Genomic DNA, 17424 nt, shown 5'->3' with positions numbered 1-17424 from the left:
CAATGTCTAGCATCAGTTTCACTGGAAACATTCCCCTCTCTTCTGGGCACAAAGTAGTGCAAGAATGAGTCTATGGAATGTACTGTCTTTATTCTTATCTGAACACAGCAGTCTTTGGGGAAAGGAAGGGAATAACTCCTTCCAGAAGAAAACCAAGAGCAGAGTGAAATGCTTCAGGCTCTGGACTTTCTAGTATCAAACTAAAAGGCTTTTGGTGGAGAAATAGGAAATAACCTACTTGAGTTTCATTGTGAGAGTCCTGAGATCTAGGGAATAAAGTTGGATACGGAGATGGTAAATTTCGAAAGCTGAGGCAAAATCCCAGTCTCATCAAAATGAATGGTACTAACTTCAAGTGAATACAGCTGTTGTTTTCTTATTCCAGCTTAGTATTTTCTATTAAAGCACCTCATTGAAAAAGGGAACTTCCTGAGAAGGTTATCTCTGAACTTGGTTCCATAAAATATTATAGTTGTTCCTACCCAGGAGGGAAATGTTCTTATACATCTTTTCATTTGAGAGATAGTAGAGTGGTTCATTTTAATTGTCAAGTAAACAGAGTCTGGAATCATCAGGGAAGAGAATCTCAGTGCACAGTTGTCTAGATTAAATTGGTCTATGGGCATTTCCTCATCTTTAGTATGTTAATCCGGATGGAAAAATCTACTCACTGTGGAAGACATCATTCCCTAGGCAAAGGGTCCTAAGCTATGTGAGGGTGGAGAAAAGGAGCTGAGCTACGATTGCCTGAATTCACTGTTTGGTGTTCTTAATAAGAGATGCCATGACCAGTTCTTCCAAGCTTCTGAGCTGTGAGTTCCCTGCAAGGAACTGAACTGTAACCTGGGATTAAAAACAGATGGTAGGTAACCTCTCACCATCTTGTTACCTCTTGTTTCCACAGGTCCTTTGTCATCCAACAAATCCCAAGTAGCAATCTGTTCATGGTGGTGGTGGACAGTAGCTGTCTCTGTGAGTCTGTGGCTCCTATCACCATGGCACCCATTGAAATCAGGTATATCCTTTTGTGTGTGGGGGTCCAGTCACTATGGCTGCCACTGGTAAAGGGGAAGCAACTGTAAGTCAACTGGAGGGAGACATGTCGGAGGGAAAGGTTCCATCCTTTACCTGTATATAGAGGGAAGTGGTTAAGCTACTTTAGTGCCAAGTTTTGACCCCTGAAATTCAGAGTGAGAGAAGTCATTGTCAGAAGCACACCTTAACTACAGTTAACATAATGAATCCCTTAAGTGTGAACGGCTAAAGGCTCAGAAGATCAGACGACGTCCGGAGTCCTGCCATGGCTTCCATCCTGAGGCAAGTTTGAGAAGCATTGCCATTTTCTTTTCTCATCAGATTCACAATGAGTACCTCATAGTGACCAAGAACTGCAGCTAAAACCTTGACTCAAGAGAAAATAATTCCTTTTAGGAAACTAAAAAAAGGGATATACAGCAGCTACTAGTTCTGGATACTCGACCCATCTGTGCCTTATTTCATCTCCACTTAGAAATTGTTTCCTTCGGTGTCTGTGTGTGTGTGTGTGTGTGTGTGTGTGTGTGTGTGTGTGTGTGTACATATATATGTATATATATATATTAATATATGCACATATATATGTACACACACACGGTGTCTCTATATATTAGATCTTTTTCTGTCTTTCTTATTTTAGATGTGTTGCAGTTTTATCATGCAGGAGGGAGCTCTACCCTAGTTTATTTATCTTAAGTGGAAGATAAAGTGAATTCCCACTGCTTATTTCAGATAGCTTTTTATTTACAAGAAATTCGCGTAAGGAAAGTGGCAATTTTAGTATCACATGGTCACCTCTAATGGAGCTGAATAATAAGCAAGACCAGGGCTCTCCAGGCTTTTGACACTTCAATATATTGTCATCTATAAACTTGTTGGCCTGTACTCATTGGTATCCTGGGAGGGGTTGGATCCTGGTGTCCCGGGCACCAGGTTAGATATACCTGCATCCAAACCCCTTCATTTGCCACACCTATGATGATAAGTGCAGAATTAAGCTCACGCCTAACAAAGATGAGTTTGTATACATTCTGCAGTGACACTATTTTAAACTAAGAAAAATTAGTTTATAAATGAACTCCACTTCTACCACTATACAAAATAGAAAGCTTGCCTGCATCCATAACTATAGAGAGATTTAACGCCTACTGTTGAAAAATGTCACCTCAGCCTTCTTCATGTCTGTGCATGTTCAAATAACACATAATTATAATGTGCTATAGGCTATCTGGTTTATAAGATGTTAAAAGTCAGTATACTACCCATAATAAGTACTGTCAGTATTTCATCTATAATAGATTACAGTTTGTTAAGAATTTTTATTTCTATACTCAAAGGGGAAATTGATAACCTGTTATATATATATTGTATGTACGATGAAAAAACCTTTTTAATGTTTCAACAAGCCTAGCCAAATGTCAGTATGCAAATATAAACAATTTGAGTTAAAATCAGGAATTGAGCTAGGTGTGGTAGCTACACCTATACTGTAGAACCTGGGAGGCAGAGGCAGGAAGAGAACAAGTTCAAGGTCAAACTTAGGAACAGAGTGAGACCCTGTCTCAAATGAATAGCTTTCAGGAACTGCGTACTTGGACAACTAGGTAATTAAAAGCTACTAGAGTTAACATGATAATTCTTTGATAATTGAATATAAGATAAACATATAAAAGTTGGTAGTTTCTTCCTTTTTAGAATAATGAGATAGAGGTCAGTATAACCAGAAAGTAATTCTACAAGGAAATAGTTTTTTAAAAAAGCATATATATATATATATATATATATATATATATATATATATATATAGAGAGAGAGAGAGAGAGAGATTAGTCTTGCATGACAAAATAGCAGCCTCATGAATAGTCTAGAAATTAGAAAGGTGCAATATTGTCTAAGGCTAGAAACTATGGAAGAAAACAGACCCGTTTAACTGTTTTAAATGGTTTGACCTACCTACGAAAAATTTAACAAAGCCAGTAGCAACTTTAAAGAAGTTCAAATGATACTTATTAGTAAAAGCCTAAGATTATTAAAGTAATAAAAGGTAGAGACACCTAGCTCTAATTCATAGGCAAAAACAGTCTCAGTTTTTACAGCCTTACTCTGGGTCCCTTTCCCATCACCAATGGCATAGGCAAATCTCCGGGAATGGCAGAGGCACACATCTATAAGTTTTTGGTAAAATAAAGAACAGTTGAGAAAATAAATGCCCATTGATAAGAAAACAGCCAAAGAGGATAGGTAAATACTGGATCTATCAACATGTCTAGAAGCATTTAAGAGAAAGGAACACATAAGACAATATTTACAAAACAGGTCTCTCTCTCCTAAATAAAAAAGAAAGATGGCGGGGGAAGCCTCTGTACTGACTGTGCTGCTCAGATCTATTCGGGGCTTAATTCCTCTCCAACTGGAAACTATTGTGCTTTTACAGCATTACAGCAAACTCCTGCACCAATAGCCCTTTGCCTCTTGAACGATCTACATCAGTACTTCTCAGGCGATGGGGTCACGACTCCTTTGGCAAACCTCTATCTCCAAAAATATTTACATTATTATTCATAACAGTAGCAACATCACAGTTATGAAGTAGCAATGACAACACTTTTATGGTTGAGGATCACTGCGACAAGAAAAATTGTCTTAAAGGGTCCCAGCATTAGGGAGGTTGAGAACCACTGCCCTACATCATTTTCAGAAGGCCTGGAGGATGTGGCTCAGTGATTAAGAGCACATACTGCTCTTGCAAAGAACCTCAGTGTGGTTCCCAGCACCTGCTTTTGGTGGCTTACAATTGTTGACTCCAATGGTTCAGATGCCCTCTTCTGGACTCACAGCTGTGACACACATTAAAAAAATTAAAATAATTCAAAGAGTGATTTAAATATTTTCTACATTAACAACTGTAGTTAGCTATTTGGATCTCTAGCTTGATGGGCTTTAGACAAATCCATGTCCTCCTATCACTGAGTCAGAAGACTCAGGGACCCTCATCAGTATGAAAACTGCCAAGCTTCTGATCCTCCTGGGAGCCATTTCTGCTCTAACCAGCCCCTGCTTTTCCCACAGGAGAATGCAAGAGAGTGTGGGGGTGCATCGAGTCTCCAGGCCCAGGTGGTCTTGCTGCTGCTCCCCCTGGCTTCGAGTCTCTTCTCAAGGTGACACTAACTAATGGGATGTTCTTTTGGCATGCTATAAATCATGGATAAACTGTGAACCCAACTATGGTGCAACATAGGAGATATAAGCATAGCCCAGCCATCAGCATCTCATGATTTTAAACTGTGCGTGATAGAAACTCTAACTGGTACATTGACAAAAAGTTATCTTTTTACTTTGCCAGTCATGCAAATGTGAGTTTGCCACATGATCACCCTTCATCAGAAATGGGGCTGTACTGGGTAGGCAGTGTCCTTCTGCTTGAAAACCATGGAAACCAATTTAAAACTGTGTACTTTTTAAATAAAGTATATTAAAATCATAATCACCTTGTCTGGCATTTATCACTTTGTGGGCTGAGAACACAATCAAAAAAAAAAAAAAAACCAAAAGGAAAAGCAAACAAACAAGCATGGTTGGAGAAAGTCACATAGTCACATATTCCAGAACCCAGGATGGTGCTGGCAGAGAACGTGGCCCCAAAACAGAATCTAGACAAATAGTTAACAATTGTTTAGATGTTCCACTCAAATATTTACAGAATTAAACCAGGCTATTATCTACATTGGGGAGATTTCATTACATAAAACCCAGGGTTTGTTGAATTAGACTTCAATAGGAATCATACTTTGGAGGAGAATAGAAGCTCTCTTAAATAGTCAAGTCCTGAACTATTTAAGGGCAGAAATAAAGAAGTCATAAATCCCAGGAAATTCTTCTGAAAAGGCTTGGAGGAAATGAAGAATGACCATGAAAGACTCCAAAGCTTATTTCTTCAGCAGTTGGCTTCTGTCTTTGCCCATAAATAAGAGGTGAAACCAGATCCGAGATATTACAGGACGTGAAACTACCCAGACCCATAACCATTCCCGAAATGCTGGCTCCCGAACCGAAGAAAACACATTCACTGGATCTTAGTAACCAAATAAGGCGGAATAATTTCCTCACCTAGGTAAAGAAAAAGAACTGCTCTGCTCTACAGGATGGCTATCTCTGAGCCATCTGGAGGCCACTCAAACATTCAGAACAGCAGCTACAACAAAGCCGATGTTACCAGCCTCACCTCTGTCTAAAATAGTCCCATGGTAGGTGGGGATAATGACAACACATTGATATGCTCCTTAAAGTGACTGGCCTTGCCCCAGCTCTGGACTCAATATAGCAATATGTTCACCTGTTCAAAGGGTAGCCACCCTGGGGTCATAGAAAGGTAGCTCTCCATATAGTTTGCTTCTATGCACTAGTAAGTGAATAAATGCCCTAGTCACTCATACAAATAAAAACACATTATACTTAAGACTAGGCAAGGATAATGTACCTTTCACAAAAACAGTACCCTATGACCCATAGTACTCCACTATAATTCTAAGGAACTGGCAAAAAGAAGCCAATGATATCCTAACATACATAATTTAGCATTGATAGTGCAGAATGTGTTTATAATTACATTCCTGATAGAGCTAAATAGCAGAGTGGAATTGCTCTTTGCTGTGATCTAAAGATAGCAGAGTTGAGTCACACTGTGCCTTGTGGCAGTGTAGATAATCATGGTCTGGTGAATGGCCCAGGAGGCCCCTCACACTGTCTGCTCCAAAGGCACCTCCAAACAAGCAGGCATTATTTCTTTCAGCTTGCCAGTAAGTAACTTTCTCCAGCCAACCGATCCCAAAGACAACTGTCAATCCATTTTTACCTAACGTGTTCTTACCACTGACTAGACCATGCCTACTAAGGCTATGTCCCTAGCCCATAATTCTGTGGATTTCAGAACCTCGGCCCTCATACATCAGATCCAACTGTCCCTTAACTCAAGCCCTGGCTGAGACTGTGATTGTTATGAAGTCCCCCAGCCTGGGCCTGGCTCAGGCTGCATCCTTGTGTACTTAACAGTATAAGCCAGTCCACACCCCATTCTCTATACAGTCAACAAAAGCAATGTTTCTAAACAAATGCCCAGTTACACATCCTTGTCCCATGTGACTACAGTGACACACAGAGGTCCTCATATTCCTCCATAGTAACTGAAACACTCTGTCTTAGAACCACTTGGTATCACTCAATAGTCTTGACTGTTGAGGCTCAGAACCTAGACATTTGCAGTATTTAAAACTCTAGGGGACGCTACTTGAAGCCATACTGGAGAACTGCTAATCCATGACCCTGAAAGATCTCAACTCTGGCCTCTGCCTGCCATCCTAAAGCTACCTTGTACCATTCTGTTCCATTCCTGGCTGATCCTGCTGCTTGGCAGTCCTCTTGGTATGATCCTTGCTAGGGCCCATTACACCTTCTGTTCCTCTTGTAACCCTGATGGTCACAATGGCTCTTCTATCATATCTATTTGAGCTCCACTTAAACATCCCCTCATCAGAGACACCCCAGGAGACATGCAGCCTGTAGTCTGGCTTTATATTTCCTTTATATTAGTCTCTGGAAGTTTTCAGCTCTCCTGCTGCTTTGAAGAATTTTGTCGATATCATGACATTATCTTCTGCTCATAGAACATTACATATAATAAAACTGAAACTACTCCCAACTGTGTCAAACCTAGTCTGTGATGCATCCTGAGGCCTGACTCTGCCATACTGATGCTATTGACACTACCTTTCTTAACTCCTGTGGTCTGCAAGTCAAACTAAGGTGGATTTAGCTATTGTCACCATTGTACAGATAGGGCAATGGAGGCACTAGAGAATAAAGTGTTCTGAGTTCACATGGCTGGAATTTGAAGCCAGGCAATTGGCCAACATTGTAATAGTACACTGTGGATCAATATTATGGAGCAGTATATGCAATGCAAGGCAATAGAACACAAACTAGGTGTGCTGAAGTTTTTAAGTGCACTTGGGAAAATATAATATGGTAGTAAAGGAAAATAGATATCTATGACTCAAAAAGCCCTACCCAGTTCTACCTTATATCCCACCCCTCCTCTGTCCTCATCCCATTTCCCTTCCCTTGCACTTGGGCAGAATAGAATGCCCTCTGTACTCCTCAAATATGCAGGGCAGGTACAACTTCGATCAGGACATTTGCAATTGCTATTCATTGTCCAAGGCACCATTTCACCCCTGGATATCTGCATGCCTCATTCCCTCACCCACTTCCAATCTTACCATCATATGTGACCTTCCCTGCCCTCCTTCTATAAAGACATTTTTACCTTCCCTGCTTGATTTTTCCCCCATGGTAGTTATTTTGGGGATTGGTCTTCTAAAGAGAACACAGGCATAGTAAGGAGAAACAGATTACTCTGTATTTCACTGCTGCCCTCTGAATTCAGAGAAGAATGCTGAAATTAGAGGAAACTCTCAATCAAACTTTAAGGAAGTCAGCAGTGAGTTGGGAAGGGTGTCTCTGCGGTGTGAGCTGTGGGACAGTATTGCCACAGTTGCATAGGGTAGGGGACTGAGTGTAGGCACCAATTATGAGAAGTTGCATGCTGCACACAACAGGTATTAGGCTGGGAGATAGTATACTATACCAGACCAAGTCAAACAGGCAGTAATGGACACAGTCAGAAATCTGAAGCCAGAGGAATAGATAGATCCAAGAGCTTGTGTTCCATCTACATTGCTACCCGGTAAGCTCTTGCCATGTTATTGTTTACAAACCAAATGTTGTCAAAACTCAGGCAAGCATACTTACACTCAGACATATACTCTACTGTGCTGTCTAGCCTGCTTGCTATGGAACCAAGCTTCCATACACTATTTTCACAGAGACATCCATATTGTCACTCCACAATGCATCAGCATCACCCTCAAGAGCCTCAGAAACAGTAGGATTACTGTATTTTGCATAAATTTCCTGACAACCACTTTGCCAGTGCCCTAGATCTGAGCTAACAATGTGTCTACCATGCTGAGGTCACCTGCAGTCTAGGCAGTGACAGTAGAAATGGGACTCCAGACAACACCAATCTATACTGGGGATATCCTAAGCATGGCTGGCCTTGTTTCCCAAAAGTAGAACCATGAGCTGCAACACAATTAATTCATCATTAAGTCACTAAACCTTGAAAATCATTATAATCAGTAAGTCAATTATTTCCTATCTTTGATACTGGGAGAATGTCCTCTGTTCTAACTTCTGGTATGAAATCTTTTCCACCAAGTATGTGAATGTTTATTCAATGGTATACTGATTGTACCGTAGTACTTAATAGAGTAGTAAAGCAACATGCTAGTTTACCACACAAATTCTAAGTCTCAGTATTTATAATTTACAGATTTGTATACCATGATTGTATAGAATGATGCCAGCATTCAATAACATTAATCCCATTATTAGTGTTTGTTGTAATAGATAAGAGAGCATTAAGGTAGGTGTGTTACAAGCATATATTGTGCATAGGATTCAGTAGAGTGTGTCTGGTGTGCTATGCTAGTATCCAAAATTGTTTCTGTTCCAACAGGAATATTACAATACCCCACTGCAATATACTTCCCACAGTCCCAAGGTAAATAGCTATATGTAATATATTTTATTTCTATAATTTTAGAAACAGCAATGATAAGATAAATTGCTCCTTCTAAAATTGTTAGATGCAGTTGTATCAGATAGAGAAATGCTGCAATTATATCAACCTACTACTAGGAAATATAGATTAAAGTAAAACATATAATTTTTCCCCTCAGCTCATCAAAGTAACACTAAGTCATTCATCCATGCTTCTAGAATAATGTTCATCCTTATTAGCATTATTTTTAGTTTAGTATTGCTGTGCTACATCATGTTACCCTTAACATGCAATTCGGACATGAAAATTGAAGGAAAACGATGCACATTCTATATTCAAGGTTAGATTCCTTGCTTTGAGTGTATGTATATGTGTATGTGTGTGTGTGTGTCTATGTACATGTGTGTGCATGCATATGTGGGCATACTCTTGTGGCAGTCAGAGACCACTAATATATGTATTCCTAGGTAACTCTCCACCTCATTTTTTATTTTCTTTATCATTGTGTGTTTGTGAGTGTGTGTTTATGTCTCTGGTATAGTAAGGTTAGAAAACAAGTAGTTTTTAGGAAGGACTCTTAATTCCTTTGGGGTCAAATTACCCTTAGAAAAATCTTGTGACGGCAATAGCTTACCAAAAAACAGCGATACCACAATTTCAGGAGTTTGTAAGAACATTGGAGCAACCTTCTACAAATACACATTTCAAAGCCCCAGCCTTGAATGGAAGCTGCCCCAGGGTTTAGTCACAGGGTCTAGAGTAGAAGTGTTTGGTGGGAAGAAGGGGAAGGGCATGGCAGATATGAGGTAAGCAGAGGGAGGCAAGGAAGACAGACGACTATAAAGTTGAGGTAATTCATTACACTAGGTACTACATTTGCTATCCTTTACTTCTGATTAACTGTTGAGTTCTTTAAAATGTGTGTTTTCACTTCTTAATCATTTATCTGAGTTTGACATACAATTTCAACCATGCCATATTTTCTAGATTCCTTCAGTGATGGATGAATGGGTCAGATGAATGTGTATATCTGAGCGGGTTGGATAAAACAGCATTCTAAGAAATAAAGGGACTGCTTCCCACACAGATAGGCATTTTCTCAAGACCACACAAAAGGCCCTCACAGGTGCTGACTAGTAGTAATCTGCAGTTCGAAGTTCACAGAGGGAACTCATGATGCTGGCAAGCATGAAGTTTGGGATTGAAGGATTAGGAATCTGAGAAGGCTGAACAGCTCAAGAACACAAAGCCTAGATAGTAACACCTCAGACCATCTACACTTTACAGCTTTGAGGACCTGACTAAAGGAACCTCATGACCATACCCACCTGCATGCATCTGTGCTGGAAAAGACATTCTGGAATGACAAAGAGGCGGCAAGGAAGAGAGAGGGGAGAGAAGAAGGTTGGCACATGATGTTATAAATTAGGAGCTGGAGAAATGGCTTGGGAGGTGAGAGTGCTTGCTATGCAAGCCTGAAGACCATTCAGATCTTCTTTGGTCATGGAAGATGCCTAGTCACACATGCCTGTAACCTCAGCTCTGGGGAGACAGAAACAGGAAGACTGCTTGGATTGATTTCTGGCTAGCCTAGCTGAAAATGGAGAACTCCAGATACAGGAGAGGTTCTGCCTCAATGGAATTGCAGCAGAAAACTATATAGTAAGACACTGGACACACACACACACACACACACACACACACACACACACACACCATACATATATGTATACATACACATTTTTTAAAATATATGCTTGAGTTTTATGCCAAAAGCTTCAAGGAAAAAATGGGCACCATTTTTTTCTAAGCACTGAAGCTTAGAGACCCATAGGAGTTAGAAGTTTAGTGCCTACTTTAGAATGTTGAAGGAAGAAGAAACACATTTTTAGTCCATATCACCTTTACCATTCAAAGCCATTCTTCATCTGAAAATTCTCCTTTCTTTCTCAGCTATCTTCCCTGACCCTGTTCAGTGAGATGAATTTCCTCAGTCAGTATGCCCCCAGTGTAATCATATATGAATGTCTGACAACTGTACTTGTATCAGAGTTGGCATCAAAGCGCTCATAATTCAGTGACCATTGCTCGAACTGATGCCAATGATGATACTGAGAAGTGTCAGTCGCTATGACTGTGATAAGTGCCTGTGAAAAATAACTTAGAGGGGAGGGATATCTCAGCTCATGGTTTCAGAAATGTCAACCCTCTTAGTCCTGTTGCTTTGGGCTTGAGATATTGTAGAACACCACAGTGAAGAGGCAGATGAAGAAAGACTGGTCATCTCAAGGCGCCAAAAAGCAGAGAGAAAGGTCAGAGACAAACTATACTGTTCCTCCAATTAGAATCTACCTCCTAACACTACCAATGAGGACACTGAATTACAAATCCATTAGTGAATGATCCACAGATGAGGCCAGAACCCTCATACTCTTAGCCATTGAATCTGCCAGCTGGAGGTCAAGCATCCAACATAAGAGGCCCAAGGATACTTCACATACATTCTACAACAAGGACACCGCTGAGCAGATTGGCATGATGAATTCAATGCTAAACCTTCTGACACTGATTACCAACTTTGCTGTAAACACCACACTTCTTCTGATTTCTAAAAGGATGAGACTCGTGTAGGATAAGCGAACTATCTGAAGTCTCAGGCTGATCCTACACAGCTTGAATCAAGGACCTCCACCTGAACAGCTTTATCTCGTGAAATCCTCACCCTGCATTCCTTTCTCCTGCTGAGCTAGAATCAATCATTCCCATGTCCAATAAGAAGTATATACATAATCCTACCCATCCTGTACAGAACTAGCAACCAAAAGAGTACTAAATCCTTCAAATGCCAAATGGAATTCCAGATCTCCTGGAACTGTCCAACGACTGACTTTTCTGTTGAGAGGATGCATACTTTCCAGGAGCCCCTTTATCCCTTGGGAAGCTCCTCACTGGACACTTGGACACTTGAGTAGGACTCAGAATTATTTAGGACAGGGCTAGCTGGAGAGAGTCCTGCTAATACTCAAGAAATTTCCAATGAGAAAATGCTTCCAGGGCAGAAAGGCAAGGGTCAAGGGCACTGGCCAACTCTCTCTACACACACACACACACACACACACACACACACACACACACACACACACACACACACACTATACTAACTCCTCTCTGTTTTCCATGTAACCAAGAAAACTACTTATTCATCTTGTCCAGACATAAAGTACTTGGTTCTCATGGATGATCTCATGTCTCTGTTTCTGTCTCTGTCTCTGTCTCTGTCTGCCTGCCTGTCTTCCCCTATTTAAATTTATCACCAACTACAAAGCTCTTTTACATTCACAGTTCCTTAATTCCACCTCTGCAGATAGCAGGTGTATAACCTGGGGCTGGTGGTATTCCACAAGTAAAAGAAAATTAGACCTATTGCACATGAACCAAATCAGTAACTCATGTGCCTGAGGCACATTTGTGTAAGCTCATTAGTATGAAAGGTAGAGATGGCTCTCTTTGTCCCTCTTGCCACTGTAACCACATTGAATAATCTCTTTTTTCTGCTTTCATTCTTAAAAATTAAAGTCAGTCAAATAATCCCATCAAACACTGTTCCTCTTACTAATGTCTCTGAACACAAACAAATGGATGCCCCAGGTACTCCCAATGTAGTCTTCCCTGGCAAGATGGCACATGATCATTTCCTTTCTCAAGTTTTTCATCTTCTAAATAACTCTTTTACTTGTTGGTCCTTTATGTCTAGCTATAGACTCTTTCATTGGCAAGAGCAAGCCAATAGAGGTTTTCCCTCCAACTCAACTTCTACTAGACTGTAGTCTTAATAAAAGTATAGCACGTAGGAGGTTCAGCCCTTTCTACTGGCTCAGGTCCTGTCCATCTGTCCTGTCTATAAAAGAGAAGAAGCCTTCCAGATATAGATACTTAGGTACTATGGTTTGGATTACTAGTGGATTCCAGTGTTCATACTCATGCCAAGAAATGATCTGGAAGAGATAAACTGGTGTTAGTCTCCTCTATGGATGCCCAGAAAAGTGCCATCTGTATAAGGAAACAACTTCTACTTATATGTACATATTCCAGTTCTGCTCACAGGCAGTTGCCTGCTGGAATCACGTGGTAGGGCACATCTACCATTCATCCTTAGAGGATTAAAATCACACAATTTCCCTTTAAATCTTCAGTTCTCTCCACCAATTAATGAGTCTGTATTTCTGGTTAAACATGATGTTCTTCATTTTCCCAAGCAGCTAAGCATGTTGGAAGAACACATCACCAGTTCAACAACTACACATTGAATTTATGGCAGCATCATTTAAACAGGCATTGCTCTCACAACATGACAATTTCACCACACTCCCCATCTCCAAACACCTATACCACATGCAAAGAAGTGTTAAAAAGGTATGCTTCCATTGGCTGCCAAATCTATAAGTCTGCCTCATCTAATTCTGTCTGTCCCCCCTTTGTCTGTCACCATGAAGGGTTGCCCTATCAGGAGGCAACCCTTCAGGTACATGTTTTCCATCCTTTCATAGCTGCCCATGGCTAGGCTCCTAGATGTTCACCTGCCTTCCTTGGTACAGTAGTCCCTGCTTTCCTACAAGATCATTCTGGTGCACAGCCAGCCCTGATGCTCTCATTGTAAGTCGCCCTCCAAGAGTTAGGAAATTTCTTAGTCGGGATAGTGCCTGCTACACAATATCCTTATTTTCAATCTTCAGAATGTATGCAAAAGCCAGGCCAGGTAACATACATCTGTAATCCAGTTGCTACATAGCCAGTCTGGTCAAAACAGTGGACTCCAAGTCCAGGGAAAACTATCTCTGAAAAGGAGGTGAGCCCATAGGGTGAAGCATTGATGGTGACCCCTCTGACCTCCACATGCACCTGTCATAATACCCTTAGTAGAGACAGACATACACACCAATACACATACACATAAACACACACCAAACATATCATACTCATATCACACACGCATACAAACCTATTACAAACATATACCTACATGCTGTGTACATATCATACCATACACTATACACACATGCACACAAAAACTAATCACACACAAACACTACATGCTGCATACATATATTTATACTATACACTACATATACACATACACATACACAAACACACACACATACACACAGGACCCTCCCCCTTGAAGCCCATCTTCTCCCATCATTCCCTACTTCTGTTCTTCTCCATTATTTGTCAGGTCTCAGGTATTCCTGTCTCTAATGTCTGGTGACAGTCTTTCCCCAACATATTCCAGGGCAGTGGCCTTCACTTCTGTGGATAACTCTGGGAGGCATTCAGAGCCTCAGGAGTCAAGCCTATCATCTGTGTCCCTACCCTTTTCTCATCTTGGCTAAGAGTTCTTAATCCCTTTCCTTAACTTGCCTGTCCTGGTTCTCCATCTCCCCTCTTTCCTCCCTACCAGTTTTCCCTTTTCCTCTTCTACTGGCTGTTCTTCCTCCATGTGCCCACCATATATGTCCAGTATATTCCCAGTGGCCACCACATATCTCCAGTATATCCCAGTGCCCACTATATATCTCCAATATATTCCAGTACCCATCACATATGTCCAGGATATCCCAGTGCACACCACTTATGTCCAGAATATCAGTGTTTGGTACTCAGACCCTTCTGTTCCCATTTTTTTCTCCATTTCTAGGACTTCCCCTTCTAAGCCACAGTCTCCGTCACCTACATACGGATGCCCACCCTCAGTGGACTCTATGAACTGCCCCACACAGATCCAGATATTTTCTTACCTACCCTGTTGGATATAATCAAGCATCACAATTGTAACATAACCCAGTCACATCTGTGTATTTCCTTCTGTGATCATGTTTCTTCATCTTTCCTTAGCTCAGTAAAGAACATTGCCAGCCCCAGCTATAGCCTTGAGCAGCCAAATGCAAATGCTTCTCCATTGCCTTATGATTCTTCTTCTGCTCACCCTACAGCAAGTTCCCAAAACATTTGTCTGGTATCTCCACAAAAACACATTCAGAGTTTGGTTGGGTTTCTCTTGTTGTTGTTGGTGGTGGTGGTATTATTTTTATTGGTTTTGTTGCTGTTGCTATTGGTTTGTGTTTCTTGCCATAGTAGAAAAGCATTTCATCCCCATACTAGCCTTTGTACAAGTCATGAAAACACTTCACCAAACAACTAGGAGAACCCATTTGGGGATTCTCTGGTGATTCTCACTGCTACCTGTGCCCCTGAATCCAACTTCAAACAAGACAGATCACCCTATGTCACCAGCTGATCTTTCACTGGGGATCCATAAAGGTATGAAACCAGCTCACCCAAACATGTAAAATACATACTACAGATCAATGAATTGGTGCCTGTGAAGATAGAGTAGCATACGCCAATGATAAGCTAGTGAGTCTAAGTGGAGATACACAGGGATTCCACTGAAAATTATCTTACTTCCTTCGTATGTTTGAACATTTTCATAATAAAATTCCAATACTAAAGACTTGAAAGCAAATATTGCTTTTCTCCTTAAGGAAAGAAAAGCTGGATTCTTTTCCTGAACTCTCAAAATGCACAGCTCTTCCCCCGCTTCCTGCTCACCTCTTGCCTTTCTACATCCCTCCTTTTCTCCTACACAAAGCCATTGCATCCTTCCACACACCAGCTTACTCCTACTCATGGGCCTTGGTGATGTTAGCTGCTCCTTTGCCTGGAATTATCTTTCCCAAGTCTCATCCTACCTGGCACTTGTGTGCTGTGTGGGTGCCAGCCTCTACGTGATTATGCAAGGTCTACCTTTTGGGACCATCACAGCTAAAGTGATTTCCTATTGCCTGCTCCTGCCTCATCCCCATGAAGTCCTTAACCATTGTTTTGTCTTCATCAAGGAGACCAGTTCTGTCAGAGCTGGAATTTGGTTTGCCTTATTCATTCTCAGGTCTCAATTCATGTTCCATGACTGCGACTGAGTGACTGTCACAAGCACCACCACTAGGAAATGAGTCACGGGAAGATTGGTACCCACAGCCTCCGTCTCCCTGCTTGTACAGCAAGGATGATACAGATTGCAGGGTTCCACAGTCTTGAAACTTCTAAATAGTTCATTTTCATAGTTTCCATTTATTATGCTGATTTTACACGAGGCACCATGCCAACAAAGAGTTTGCCCTCAAAGGGCCCTGGTGAGCTTAGTTCTATTTATGATTTACTGAGGGACGCGGAGTTCCAGTATAGGACCTTGGAACCCTCACTTGAGCTAGACAGCCACAGAGACTGTCTTGCTGCCTCTCCTACTCTGTATGACCCTCTGCACTCCACTAGCTCAAAGAAGGACACAAGCTACACATGCGCACTATCACCTCCAACTCCCAGCTTCACTACAGTATGTGAGCTTCCCTGATGGCCTTCAACTATTTCTTCTCTCCCGTCTCCAGTTTTAGCACATCTTTTCAATCCCCACAATTGTGACAAAGCACAGAACTTCCGTCAGCATCTCCCTTGTGTCAACAAAGTCATATTAGAAAGAGAACATCCTTGATAGTGTTCAGAATAAGGACAGATCTACATTCAGATAAAGTAAATGCAGACTTCCCAGGCACGGAAGAAACAGCAAGAGTCCAAACCACTGCCCTGCTGGCACAGGCCTGGAATCCCAACTACTCAAAAGACTGAGATTGCAGGCTCAAAGCCTACCTGGACTACAGGGAGAGGTAAAGGCTAGCCTGTTAAGGTTGATGTTCTATCTCATTAGGAAAAAATGGAAAATAACAACAAAAATGGGGTCATGTCTAGGATTGCAGCTCAGTGGTAAAGTGTTTGGCTAGCCCTGCCTTCAATCTCTAGTACTGGAGAGGGGAGAACTGATAAGGGGCATCCTTGGTTATGTACTCGTCATGTACTTAAATGTCACCAGACATGCTCACTGCCACAATGGCTGCTGTATTGGAGGTAGTGGGGGTAGTGTGTGTGTGTGTGTGTGTGTGTGTGTGTGTGTGTGTGTGTGTGTGTGTATGATCCTTCAAAGCCCACTGGCTCAATATTTCCTCCCCTGGCTTCCCATGAACTCTGGCCTTCTCTTCCTGCTGTCTTCACATCCCTACCCATATGGGACAACAGGTGGCATTGTTACATGGCCATGCTGTAGAGTAAGACCCTGAGGGGAGAAAGAACCTGACTGGAACTTCCAAAGCCCTTTTTGGTAACCACCCAGTTCCACCCTGCTTTATTTGCTTTATTTCACACCCACCACTTCTCCCTCTTTGTCCTTCTCCATCTTTTTCAAACCTTCCCTGATGGGGCTGCCTGAAGCTCAGGTCGGCACCCTATCCTTTGTGGCAGATAGAGAGTACAGTCATTCTTTGTGGTTTTAGTGGTAAGAAATTGAGCCCTGACTCTTGGGTTTATTTAGAGGTAGTTTAGGGTCAATTCTTTAAACCCATCTGAAATATAAATGTATTGGTTGTGTTGGGGGTATTTATTGACCCAAGAAATAAATTTATGTCTAAAAGAACTTGAGGTGAAAGACCTCTTTTGGCTCATGGTTTTAAATGTTTGTCTGTGGCCCCTGTCACCACTGATTCTGGGCCAGCAGTTAGGTCTGAATATTGTGAAGATGGGAGTATGTGGAGGAAGATAGACAGGAAACAGAAAACATGCTGGAGATCAAGCATTACTCTTGAAGGGGTGCTTCCTCCAGCTGGGTCCCATCTGCCAAAATTTCTACAAGTTCCCAAGAGATATTGCCTTCACCAAGGAGGCCA

At 41.5% G+C, this 17424-nt stretch overlaps 1 protein-coding gene across 2 annotated transcripts in view; it reads left to right on the top strand.

Moving 5' to 3' along the window:
- Cacna2d3 (calcium voltage-gated channel auxiliary subunit alpha2delta 3) overlaps positions 1–4519 on the top strand; it is an 816591-nt gene extending 812072 nt beyond the window's left edge. The window contains exons 36-38 of one of the 2 annotated variants that reach the window (XM_031361417.1): positions 905–1017; positions 1235–1317; positions 4105–4519. In XM_031361417.1, the coding sequence (XP_031217277.1) occupies positions 905–1017; positions 1235–1317; positions 4105–4197 (289 nt within the window). In that variant the 3' untranslated portion in view covers positions 4198–4519. The remainder of the gene's footprint in view (positions 1–904; positions 1018–1234; positions 1318–4104) is intronic. The other variant, XM_031361418.1, reaches the window with a different exon arrangement.
- The last annotated feature ends 12905 nt before the right edge of the window (positions 4520–17424 follow it).

The sequence above is a fragment of the Mastomys coucha genome, unplaced genomic scaffold (genome assembly GCF_008632895.1).
Source record: "Mastomys coucha isolate ucsf_1 unplaced genomic scaffold, UCSF_Mcou_1 pScaffold9, whole genome shotgun sequence".
NCBI lineage: Eukaryota > Metazoa > Chordata > Mammalia > Rodentia > Muridae > Mastomys > Mastomys coucha.
This window is presented reverse-complemented; position numbering and strand designations above follow the sequence as displayed.